The sequence below is a fragment of the Carcharhinus amblyrhynchos genome, chromosome 15 (assembly GCF_965287045.1).
Source record: "Carcharhinus amblyrhynchos chromosome 15, sCarAmb.v2.hapA, whole genome shotgun sequence".
NCBI classification, from domain to species: Eukaryota; Metazoa; Chordata; class Chondrichthyes; order Carcharhiniformes; family Carcharhinidae; genus Carcharhinus; species Carcharhinus amblyrhynchos.
The window spans coordinates 73996568-74010011 of NC_137338.1; the positions used below are offsets into that span (position 1 = coordinate 73996568).

The following is a 13444-nucleotide window of genomic DNA, read 5'->3' on the forward strand; positions in this document are numbered from 1 at the left end:
TAACCCTGGAGGTTACATGCGGGGTGGAATTTGAGTTGAAATCCACATGGGTAAGTTGGCGACGAAGACCGTCACTGAGGAAGGAAATATGACTTTGGAAGTGAGTCATGGTAAATACCTTGTCCAATACTAAGAGAGAAATGAAAAACAAATGGATAGGGAAGAGACATATGGAAATCCTGTCAGAGAGAAGAGCAGTACTTCTTCAGGGTAGGCATTCCTGGAAAAAAAAGTGGAAGTGAGTTAAACACTGGATAAAAGCAAATTACTGCAGATGCTGGAATCTTAAACCAAAAGAGAAAACGCTGGAAAATCTCAGCATTTCTAGCAGCATCTGTAAGGAGAGAAAAGAGCTGACGTTTCGAGTCCAGATGACCCTTTGTCAAAGCTTGATGGATCCTTGGGGGATATTAGAGGTGAAGGCGAGTGGCTATTGCAACCTGATAGCTTTGGTTACGATTCGATGTATAACAATGACAGCAGACGCGGATAAGGGTCAAGGGATATTTGCAACAGGACGGTGTCCATGTTAATGACTGCTGACATGAGGGTTAATGTACATATGTCATCAGTGATTTTGATTAGAACTGTTTTCGTGCAGTGGCGAGGGAGGCAGGGCATGTTTCGAATTAACTTTTGAAGTGAACGACGCACGGACATATCTACTAATGAACGGAAAAGCATCCTCACTACCACCTCGCATCGGAAGATCTCCGACCTCAAATCCCGAACCAACCGTTATTCACTCAACCAACCGCCACCGAGCCCACGCGTGCGTTCATCCTCCACGTGGATACATCCCACCCCGCTCCGCCCTCAACGGCCGCCCGAGAACGCGCTTGCGTATATTCCCCCCGCATCCAATCGCCAACTCGGGTTACGCGTGCGTGCAGTTCGCCCCCGCCCCCGCCCCAGGAACAAAAGAGCCACCCAAGCCCGCGCGTGTGTACCAACCTCATCCGTCCGGTCTCTGCGTGTGTCTCCCCCGCCCGGGCAGGTGATGACCTGAGGCCGCGCAGGCGCGCTGGGCTGTATTCATCGTCTGACTGCCAGTGTGGTTTGGTGTCACTCACGCTCGAGATGGCTGGTAACGGCTGTTTAGTGGCGCGGCGGCCGGGCGTAGGGGTGGCGGTTGTGGTGACCCGTTTGGGGCGACCGGGTTGTGTCCTGCTCGGTAAAAGGAAAGGCTCGATCGGAGCAGGTACTTTCCAGCTGCCTGGGGGCCACCTGGAATTCGGGTATAGTCTCTCTGCATAGCTGTATTGAATGATCACTGTAATGAATGCAGTTCACTGTCTTTCATTAATATCGCAATTAGTTTTCTTTTTAAATGGATTAACCATTTGTTAAATCCCAACTGGTCAGACAATTGGAGTCAAAATACAAGTGAATAGTCATTGGATTCAGTTATTGAAGATCTGGAGAATGAACCGATTGAGAATCTTCTCTGAAGAGGAGTCATGCGGACTTGAAACGTCCACATGACTCCTCTCTCCACAGGTGATGCCAGCATTTGTTGTCTTGTTTCACGTTCCACCATCTGCAGCATTTTTGTTTATATGAGAATCTTCTCTAACAGCATCCCTAGATGCCTGGATCCCTAGGGCGACACGGTAGCACAGTGGTTAGCACTGCTGCTTCATAGCTCCAGGGACCTGGGTTTGATTCCCGGCTTGGGTCGCTGTCAGTGTGGAGTTTGTATGTTCTGCTTGTGTATGCGTGGATTAGGTTGATTGGCCATGCTAAAATTGCTCTTAGTGTCCTCAGATGTGTAGGTTAGAGGGATTAGTGGGTAAATACGTAGGGATATGGGGGTAGGGCCGGGGTGGGATTGTGGTTGGTGCAAACTTGGTGGACTGAACAGCCTCTTTCTGTACTGTAGGAATTCTATTTCTATGATTCCAGATCCCAGGAAGATTAGAAAATTGAAACTGTTCAATTTCTACCCATCCCTCAACATCCTCTCTAGAATGAGTGATCTCTGCTTTTAAGTATGGCCAACCTTCTAATTATCTCTCTATTTTAATCCTAGCCAACATAACCACAACTCCTCCTTTACTGGTGCATTGGGAGCATCCTCGTTTCTAATGATGACAAGGGCAAAGAGTTTTTATCTCCACAAGATGATCTCCTTTGAGCCCCATTCCTACTTTGATTGTCGTTTTACAATTTACGCTAAGGATTAGAGAAATTGAGGGGGCTTGGCACAGTGTGTGTACATTGAAATGCTGCACCACAATGCTTGTGTTGCTATCACCGCTAATTGCTGAAGCGGTGGTGGAAGTGGAATTTCGCTGAAATAAGTGACAAGGGTCTGGAGGGTCTCTGGTGAGAGAGCAGTTCTGGGAGTGGCAGAGACCATGAACCAGTGAGAGGAAGAGTCCATCTCAACTAACAGGGAGAAGCCTATATGGTGATTGTGTATGGTGAACAGAAAGCAACTTTAAAGTTAGCATACTACTTTTATGCTCAGGTTCTTGTGATAACCAATATAGGAATTAAGCAGTGCAATGTATTCCAATTTAGAATTTTTTCTTTCTTCTGACAAAGGCCCTAAAGAATTTAAATGCACTTTATACATTGGTTTTAATGGGAACTTCAAGTTGTTAAAGTTGTACTTTTCAGGGATGCAATTATCTCTTTATAAGAGAACATACAGTATATGATGCCTGGCAGTCAGCTCAAAAATGACACTGGCACATAAATGAAGTCAGTCAAGTACTTTAAGTAGGGAGGGGCCTGATGTAGAATGTCATAGTTGCAAATATTGGGACACCAATGTATTATACCTTTCAACTTTATTCATAATATTTGCCTTAGTTCATGGGGATGGGACGGAAAACCAAGAGTATAGTTTATGGTGCAGTTCAATCAAACAAATAAAGTATTAATAAGACACAGACAATGGGTGGAATGATCTTTGTGCTGTAAATCTTTGTGTAAATGGAAGATTGAAAATGAGACTTCTATTGGGATTTCTTAGTATATAGCATACTAGAACTTATTTATAAGTTGTAAATAGGTTTGAAGAGTTTGAGAATTTGTATTGACATGGCTTATTTTTAAATTCTTTAATAGAGAAAACTGGGAAGACTGTGCTAAACGGGAAGTTCTTGAAGAGACGGGGCTTCACTTGAAGAATGTGTACTTTGCAACTGTTGTAAATAGCATCAAGTTAGAAGAAAATTATCACTACGTCACAATTTTCATGCAAGGAGAAGTCAATATGGATTATGATTCGGAGCCAAAGAATTTAGAACCACAGAAGAATGAGGGTAAATTTCTTATTGTTTTACAAGTAATTTGAATATGATTCTAAATCTGTTCAGTCTCAGACCCCTGTATTTCCTCACTGTCTTATCTCCTCACAGCATTTTCTTTCATAAATAATGTAAAATAGAATGTCCAATATTTTCTACTGTTTTGTATTAATTTATGACAATGGCATAGTGCTATTGTCACTGGATAAGTAATCCAGATACCCAGAGTAATGTTCTGGAAATGCAGGTTCAAATCCAACTACAGTTGATATTAAAAGTTTAAGTTGAGATTTTTTTTGAAGGCTAAAAGGGGTCACAAAAAATCATTGGCCAGCGGATTAAGGAAAATCCTAAGGCTTTTTATACATAAATAGCAAGAGGGTTGGCCCACTCAAGGACAGGGGAACGAATCTATGCATGGAACCAGAGGAAATGGGTAAAGTATTAAGTGAGCACTTTGCATCACCAAAGAGAAGGAATTGGTGGATGATGAGTCTGGAAAAGGGATAGTTTGTCATGTTGAGATCAAAAACAAGGAAATATTGGGGTTCTTGGGAAACATTAAGGTAGATAAATCCCCAGGGCCTGATGGGATATACCACAGAATACAGAGAGGCAAGGGAGGAAATTGCGAGGCCTTGAGACAAATCTTTGTATCCTCACTGGCTACAGGGGAGATCACAGTAAGAAGTCTCACAACACTAGGTTAAAGTCCAACAGGTTTATTTGGTAGCACAGTCACAAGCTTTTGGAGCACTGCCCCTTCATCAAGTGAGTGGGAGCTGTGTTCACAAACAGGGTACATATAGACAAAAACTCAATTTACTCAAGTCAAAGACTTGCATTGTCATGGACTTTACCTGGTATTGTGAGATGACTTAATGTGTTTACCCCAGTCCAGTGTTGGTATCCCCACATTATAGGGGAGATTCCAGAAGACTGGAGAATAGCTATGTTGTTCCTTTGTTTAAGAAGGGTAGCAAGAGTAATCCAGGTAATTACAGGCCAATGATCCTTCGTTCAGTGGTAGGGAAATTATTGGAGAGGATTCTTCGAGACAGGATTTACTCCTACTTGGAAATAAGTGTGAGGCAACATGGTTTTGTGAAGGGGAGGTCGTGTCTCACTAACTTGATTAAGTTTTTCGAGAAAGTGACAAAGATGATTGAAGGTAGGGCAGTGGGTGTTGTCTACGTGGACTTCAACAAGGCCTTTGACAAGGTCCCTCATGGTAGTCTGTACAGAAGATGAAGTCACATGGGATCAGGGGTGAGCTGGCAGGGTGGACACATAACTGGCTCGGTCATAGAAGACAGGGTGGCAGTGGAAGGGTGCGTTTCTGAATGGAGGGCTGTGCAAGTGATGTTTCTCAGATCAGTGCTGAGACTTTTGCTGTTTGCAATATATGTAAATGATTTGGAGGAAAGTGTAACTGGTTTGATTGGTAATTTTGTGGACGACTTAAATGCTGATGGATTTGCGGATAGCGATGAGGACTATCAAAGGATACAGCAGGATTTAGATCGGTTGGAGACTTGAATGGAGAGATGATAGGTGGACTTTAATCCGCACAAATGTGAGGTAATGCATTTTGGAAAGCCTAATACAGACAGGAAATATACAGTAAATGGCAGAATCCTTAAGAGTATTGGGAAGCAGGGGCATCTGAGTGTACAGGTACACAGATCACTGGAAGTGGCAATGCAGATGGAGAAGGTAGTCAAGAAGGCATAAGGCATGCTTGCCTTCATCAGCCAGGGCATTGAGTTTAAAAATTGGCAAGTCATGTTGCAGCTTTATACAACCTTAGTTAGGCTGCACTTGGAATATAGTGTTCGATTCTGGTTACCACATTATTAGAAGGATGTGAAGGCTTTGGAGAGGGTACAAAAAAGATTTACAAGGATGTTGCCTGGCATGGAGGGCTATGAGGAGAAGTTAGAGAAACTTGATTTGTTCTCATTGCAACGACAGAAGTTGAGGGGTGACCTGATAGAAGTCTACAAGATCCCTCAATCTTGTAGACTTCTATCAGGTCACCCCTCAACTTCTGAACAAAGTGGATAGGCAGAAGCTTTTCCCCAGGGTGGAAGAGTCAATTACTAGAGGGCTTAAGGTGCAATGGGCAATGTTTTGAGGAGATATGAGGCTTTTTTAATGTGGGGGGTGGTGGTTGCTTGGAACTTGCTGCTGGGGAGGTCGTGGAAGCAGGTATGATAGTGACTTTTAAGGGGCGTCTTGACAAATACATGAATAGGATGGAAATAGAGGGATAATGGTCTCTGGACTGGTAGGGCGCTTTAGTTCAGTCGGACAGCATGATTGGTGCAGGCTTAGATGACCGAATGGCCTGTTCCTGAGCTGCAATTTTCTTTGTTCAAGTCAAAAAAATTCTACAGACCAAGTCTGAATAGCAATCTTAGACTTAATATTCATTGTAAAATTATGTATAATATCTGTCTGGCCATCAACATGTGTTTTTAAAAGCACATTGAACATGATACAGAACAGAAAATGCATTGGCACTGATAGAATGGTGTAACCTTATTGTTGGGCCCAGATTAGTAACATCAAAACAGGAGTAAGCTATTCAGTCTGCCAACCTGCTCAGTTATTCAATACATCCATGGCTCACTACTTAAAGTGCCTTTTTACAACATTATTCCCATATTCTTTTATATCCCTGGCATTTAGAAAATTATCAAACTCTACTTTAAACTTATTGGATGATGGAGCTTCCACAGCCCTCTGAGTAAAAATATTTCTCCTCGCCTCATTCCTAGATGGTTTCCCCCTTCTGTCTTCTGGCTCTGGCCTCTCCAACCAGGGAAACTTAGCTGTAGCTACCTGTCAGTTTCTTTTAAGTACTTTGTAGATATCAATGACATCACCTCCCATTCTTCACAATTTGAGAATATAGGCCCAGTTTCCCTAATCTCTCTTCACAGGATACTCCTACCATCCTGGGAACAAGTTCAGTGACCCTTAGGTGCACCCCTATGACAATAACATCCTTCTTAAGGGTACCAAAACTGCACATAGTACACCAGATGCAGTGTAACCAAAGTTCTCTACAATTGAAGAAAGACTTTGCCACATTTGTATTTATTCTCTTGGTTGCTGAACCTGCAAGTTACCTTTCAGTGACTTACTGACGAGGACGCCCAGGTACCTTTCTACATCTACACTTTCTAATCTCCAACCAGCTGAGAAATACTCTTATCTGTTCCTCCTACCAAAATGGTTAATCTCATTCCATCCATCATGTTCTTGCCCACTCACCAAGTCTGTCCAAATCCTCTTGAAGCCACTTTGCATCTTACCCACACATTCCCACCTAGTTCTGTCTCATCTGCCAACTTGGAAATATGATATTTGGTCCTCGCATCCAAATCAATACATATTGTAAACAGTTGGGACCCAGCTGATCCTACCAGTACCCCACTAGTCACAGCCTGTCAATGACCTGTTTACTCCTACTTTGTTTTCTGCCTGTTGGTCAATCCTTAATCCAGACCAGTATATCTCCTATTCCATGTGCTTTAATTTTGTTAACCAGCCTCCTGTGAGGCACTTTTATCAAACGTCTTCTCAAAGTGCAAGTATATTATGTTCACTGACTCCCTCTATCAATTCTGTTAATAAAATTCTCAAAAAATGAAGTTGTCAAACATGATTTCCCAATCATAAGCCCATACTGAATAAATTCTAATATTTTCCTTGCTACTGATGTAAAGTTAATTAGTCTGTATTTCCACATTTTTCTCTTTCTCCCTTCTTAAATAGTGGGATGACATTTATACCTTCCAATCTACAAAAACCAGTCCTGTACACAACTGTTGATAAACTTTTATACAAAGAATAAAATATTTTATTGAAAGAAAAGTGAATAACATGAATCAGACAAAAAGTTTGGAATGATCTCAACACAAACAAAAGATAACAATTCAAATCCCCACTATTCCTTTGCTGTGGCAATACCTTTACAAATGCACAAACCAATGAAAAGTTACCACTAGCTTGATACAAAGGCTTCTTGCTTGGGACCAAACATTCACTTGATGCTTCTCATCCAAATTCTCTCTCTCTCAAACATCCAAAAACTACACTCCAAGCTCACTGTTTCTTCAGCTGTAGAGCAAAGAAATTAGTTCCTAAACTACCTTCCATGCTGCTAAACTGATTATTCAGTTAACTGCTGTCCTACCGCCTTGTAGTTTTTCTTCAGAGCTTAAAATCCCAGTCTTCTCTTTCTAATGCATACATACTGAACACTCGAGATCAACTCCTGCTATTTATGCGTCCATGACCCTGCATCACTGTCACTAGGCAACAGTAAAGCTTCTTTTAATTTGTGCTTGCTTTGGAATCGCTGAACTTTTAGCCCACCTCTCTCATTTCAAGGATTGTAAGACCTTGTTAAAAGTTCAATTTATACCATCAAACCCAGACACTTGAAACCTTTCAGTCATATGTTTATCTAGACTCCTGAGCACCAAGGTTCATAAAAACTGGAAAAAAAATCTTTACATATATATATTCAACCTAAAGTTAGATATTGTTAATAAAATAGTTTCTAAAGTCTGTGCCCAGAGCTGTTCATATTATCCACATGGTCTAATCAGGGCTTTGCATAGCTACAGCAAAACACTTCCCCCTTTACATTTTAAGCCCTCTCGTTTAACATTCCCTTAGCCTTTTTTTAAATACTTCAATTATATTTTCATGACATGCTACATGGACTACTAAATCTCTGGATCTCCACTGTTTCTAGCCTGTCCCCATTTAAAAAAACGGAACTCTAATCTTTTTTGGTCCAAATCAGATGATTTCTCATTGGCAGATGAATTTTGATACAGGCCATAGTATTTATTATCGAATCACTTTATTGATCAATGTCTTCATAATTTTTGTTTTCTCCATTACTTATAATGACACCTACTTCTTCCACAGTGGCTTCATTGCAGTGTTAGTGTAAGCCTACTTATAACTAATAAATAAAAACTTTAAAACTTTAATTTTAATACATCTGCAAAGTTGGATGTATTTACATTTATGCAAGTTATTAATATAGTTATCAGTGAAATTCCCCCCACCCACCTGTTTAGTCTCACTGCTACTTCAACTGGAAATGTGGTTGTCTGTATATGGAATCCCAATGCATTCTGGAAGTCCATATAAACTACATCCATTGACATTCTTCCATCTACTAAGGTAGCTATTGCCTCACAACCCAATTAGATTGTTAGACACAACCTACCTAATATACATCCATTTCGACTTTCTCAAATCAGTTCAAATTTTTCTCAAGTGCTCAGTAACTTTATCTTCCCCACAAGAGATGAAGCTTAATGGCTGTATGATTGCCTGGCTTTGCTTACTCAATTTTATTAAACAGTTAAATATTTGCAATTTTCCAATCTAAAAGGACAATTCCTGAATTGAGAACTTTGGCAGATTTATAGCAAAGGCATTTTCTGAATGGAACCTGTACGAGGTTAAATTTACTTGGGCTCCAGATAACCATGTTGTCTAAGTCCAAACGGACAGGGTGATGTAAGCTGTGCAAATAGGGGGAAAGCATGAGCTGCTCTTGGAAACTAAATTTTAAACAGGCTGAAATTCCCGAATAAGGACCATTTCCTATTTCTCATCTTATATAGGGAAAATTTAAATCCTACAATTGGGTATAGAGTTTGCAGTAATTCTGAATTTGAGACTTGAGGGTTTCTGCATGTTCTTGGCTGTTTCAGAAAAAAAATCTGAGAATGACTGAACCTAGACCTGTACAGCATCTCTTGTCCTCCGGGCAGCCCAGAGAATTTCACATTCAATTAAGTACCAGAGAGGACATAAGTTTCACATGAGCTTGTCATGTCTTTCTTCCAGGATGGGATTGGATCAAGTGGGAAGACCTTCCGCCAACAGACCAGCTGTTCTGTCCTTTAGCTTGTGTAAGAGAAGTTTATCATCCTTTTAAAGAAAGACTTAATGGTGCTAAAAATTCACCACCAAATGAGGGTAATCATCCTGATCATTGTATATGAAGATGAATAAAGTTACAAGATGTGTGGTATCACAAATGATATTTTAGAATCTGAAGAAACCAGTGGAACTGATTCATTTTTATCATGGAGTCATTCATAAAGCTGACCAAAGCTTACATGTATCTCCCTAATTCAATGTACAAATTGTATCAAATTAGTTAATAAAATTTCAAATCTTGAAGATGTAGTTTTATTTTGGAAATATAACATACCAAAGGTTAAGGATTGGGGAAAACAACCTGTGCTTAAAATCCTTCAAACTTATGTTCAGTTATGCAACAGCTGATGTTTGTGGTTTATTTTCTATAAACTCTCAATATATTATTTTATGTAATCAAACCCTACAGTGCAGAAAGAGGCCCTTCAGCCCATCAAGTCTGCACCAAACACAATCCCACCCAGGCCCTACCCCCATATCCCTATATACTATACCCACTAATCCTTCTAACCGATGCATCCCTGGACACTGAGGGGCAATGTCTTAGCATGGCCAATCAACCTAACCTGCACATCTTTGGACTGTGGGAGGAAACCGGAGTACCTGGAGGAAACCCACACAGACAAGGAGAACGTGCAAATTCCACACACAGTGACCCGAGGCAGGAATCAAACCCAGGACCCTGGAGCTGTGAAGCAGCAGCGCTACCGCGCCGCCCACAGTACATGTTGATTATCTGGACCATCTTTTGAAAGAATCCTTAAATGCACTAATTCCCATTCTTAGGAATTCCTTTGACTTTACACAAAACCTTAGAATACGTAGAATTTCATCCTATCTTGGTCAAGTAATTCTCCCTACAGTTATGTAAAGGTTAAATTCTGAATCATATTTTCTTTACTACCAAGAATTAATTTTACCTGTTTATGCATTCCCCTGAAAGTCAGTGCACTTTAGCTGTCAATAGCCACTCAATGTGCATAGATTAGTGTGTTAATCTAAATTTTTAAGAGGTCCACAACAGGACTGACATGCCTTAAAGCAGATTTTATTCATTTCTAAATTGATGGGTTTTCAATTGTACAGCAGAAGGATTTGGTCTTCTCTTGACTGCAGGGGCTTTGTGCTTTATTTCTCTTGTTATATTGCATATCCAGAAGTACAGCATGGAAACAGCCCGTCAGCCCAACTTATCCATGCTGCCCTTTTTTTAATACTCCTAAACTAATCCCAATTGCCCACATTTGGCCCATATCCCTCTATACACATTGTAACCACATAACTATCTAAATGCTTTTTAAAAGATAAAATTGTACCCACCTCTACTACTACCTCTCGCAGCTTGTTCCAGACATTCACTACCCTCTGTGTGGAAAAAATTGCCCCTCTGGACACTTTTGTATTTCTCCCCTCATCTTAAACCAATGCCCTCTAGTTTTAGACTCCCCTACCTATGGGAAAAGATATTGACTATCTACCTTGTCTATGCCCCTCTATATGGTCACCCTTCAGCCTCCTATGCTCCAGAGAAAAGTCCCAGTCTATTCAGCCTCAAGTCCCGATAGCATCCTAGTAAATCTTTTCTGCATTCTTTCGAGTTTAATAATATCCTTTCTATGATCAGAATTGCACACAGTATTCCAAGTATGGCTTTACCAATGTCTTGTACAACTTTAACAAGACATCCCAATTCCTGTATTCAGTGTCCTGACCAATGAAACCAAGCATGCTGAATGCTTTCTTCACTATCTGTCCACCTGTGACTCAAATTTCAAGGAGCTATGAACATATACCCCTAGATCTCATTGTTCTGTAAGTCTCCCCAATGCCCTACCATTAACTGAGTAAGTCCTGCCCTGGTTCAATCTACCAAAATGCATTACCTCACATTTATTTAAATTAAACTTCATCTGCCATTTGTCAGCCCACTGGCCCAATCGATCAAGATCCTGCTGCAATTGGAGATAATCTTCCTCACTATCCACCAATCTTGATGTCATCTGCAAACTCACTTACCATGCCTCCTATATTTGCATCCAGATCAATAATATAAATGACAAATAACGGTGGGCCCAGCACTGATCCCTGAGCCACAGTGCTGGTCACAGCCTCCAGATTGAAAAACAACTCTCTACAACCACCCTGTGGCTTCTGTTAAGAAGCCAGTTTTATATCCATTTAGATACCTCACCCTGGATCTCGAGATTTAACTTTATGTAACAACCTACCATGTGGTACCTTGTTAAAGGCCTTGCTAAAGTCCACGTAGATGACATCAACTGCACTGCCCTCATCTTCCTCCTTGGTTACCCCTTCAAAAAAAACTCAATTAAATTTGTGAGACATGATTTTCCACACTCAAAGCCGTGCTGTGCTGACTGTCCCTAATCAGCCCTTGCATCCCTAAATGCCTATAGATCCAGAATCTCAAAATACCTTCCCACCACAGATGAGGCTCATTGGCCTGTAGTTCCCAGGCTTTTCCCTGCAGCCCTTTTTAAACAAAGGCACAACATTTGCCACTCTCCAATCTTCAAGCACCTCACACCTGTGCCTATCAATGATTCAAACACCTCAGCTAGGGGACCTGCAATTTCCTCCCTAGCCTCCCACAACATCCTGGGATATACGTCATCAGGTCCCACAGATTTATCTACCTTGCTGTGCTTAAAGACTTCCAGCACCACCACCTCTGTAATATGTACACTCCTCAAGATATAAATATTTATTTCCCCAAGTTCCCTAACATCCATGCTTTTCTCAACAGTAAATACTGATGAGAAATATTCATTTAGGATCTCACCTATCTCTTACGGATTTGCACATTGATTACCTTGTTGATCCTTAAGAGGCCCTACTCTCACCTTTGTTACTCTTTTGCCCTTTGTGTACTAATAGAAGTTCTTTGTATTCTCCTTTGCTTTATCTGCCAAAACAATTTCGTGTCCCCTTTTTGCCCTCCTGATTTCTCTCAACTCAATTCCTACACCCCCTATGCTCTTCAAGAGATTCACTTGATCTCAACAGTCTATGCACATCATGTGCCTCTTTCTTGGCCTCAATATCCCAAATCATCCAAGGTTCCCAATTTCTGCCAGCCTTGCTCTTCACGCTAAGAGGAATGTTTACCCTGAACCCTGGTTAACACACTTTTGAAAGAATGCCACTTACCAGATGTCCCTTTTCCTTCCCATGGACTCCCCCAATTAACTTTTGAAAGTTCCTGCCTGATACCACTACAATTGGCCTTGCCCCAATTTAGAATTTTAGTTTTTGGGATAGACCTATCATTCTCCATAGCTATCTTATAACTAATAGAATTATGGTCACTGGTCCTAAAGTGATCCCTCACTAACACTTCTGTCAGCTTCCCTTCCTTATTTTCCAAGAGGAGGTCAAGTTTTGCCTCCTCTCGAGTCAGGCCATCCACATACTGGGAAATTTTTGATAAAAGCTTCCCAGTGGATCACTTGAATGATACTTGGAGTGAAATGCCTTGTGTGCTCACTTGTGCCAAATTCAAATTTATAAACTTGCATCCAGGTTATCTTCATAAAACACCGTGGAGTTTCTTGCCTGGGTCTTAAGTGTCCTGACGGAGCTCCTTTGGCTTATTATACTATTAAGTATACTACTACTAAGCACAGATGTTTTACAGCAAGTTGTTAACTTGCATGTCACTGACAGGAAACAAGACCTCAGAAGAATGAACCTCATCCACAGCACTGCACGTAGCCAAGAAATATAATTGGCATTTATCAATATTGATTTTGCTGAAATGAGATTTGAAACTGTTGGGCTATTGTGTTTTAACAAATGATCAGAAAAATTAGATGGAAAACATTTCTTACTGATGATATCAAACAGTTCTGTTTTTATTTACAATATAGAAATCACATTGTTATACTATAAAATGTACATCTCCAAAACGATGTTTACAACTGTTTCAGTTTGCATTATTGTAGAATAATGCAAACAAACAGTTGTAAACATTGTTTTAATAATGAAATAATCCCTCTTAATTGTTTTTAGCAAAAATCGTGTTGGGGCTTGTCAAGGCCAGAATTGTCAATTTTGGAGAACATTTTGAGTAATAACAATCATTCATTGTCTTGCAGGTATGACACAGGATATAAAATACCCTATTTCAGTGTGCTTTAATACAACCCCAACAATAATCTTTATTGTAGCAGATGAAA

At 40.6% G+C, this 13444-nt stretch overlaps 1 protein-coding gene across 1 annotated transcript; it reads left to right on the forward strand.

Moving 5' to 3' along the window:
* Positions 1-1031: 1031 nt before the first annotated feature.
* nudt15 (nudix (nucleoside diphosphate linked moiety X)-type motif 15) lies at positions 1032-9597 on the forward strand. Its single transcript, XM_080204220.1, has 3 exons — positions 1032-1238; positions 3079-3275; positions 9150-9597. Exons 1-3 carry the CDS (start codon positions 1081-1083, stop codon positions 9305-9307), a joined length of 513 nt encoding a protein of 170 aa, XP_080060346.1. The 5' UTR covers positions 1032-1080; the 3' UTR covers positions 9308-9597.
* The last annotated feature ends 3847 nt before the right edge of the window (positions 9598-13444 follow it).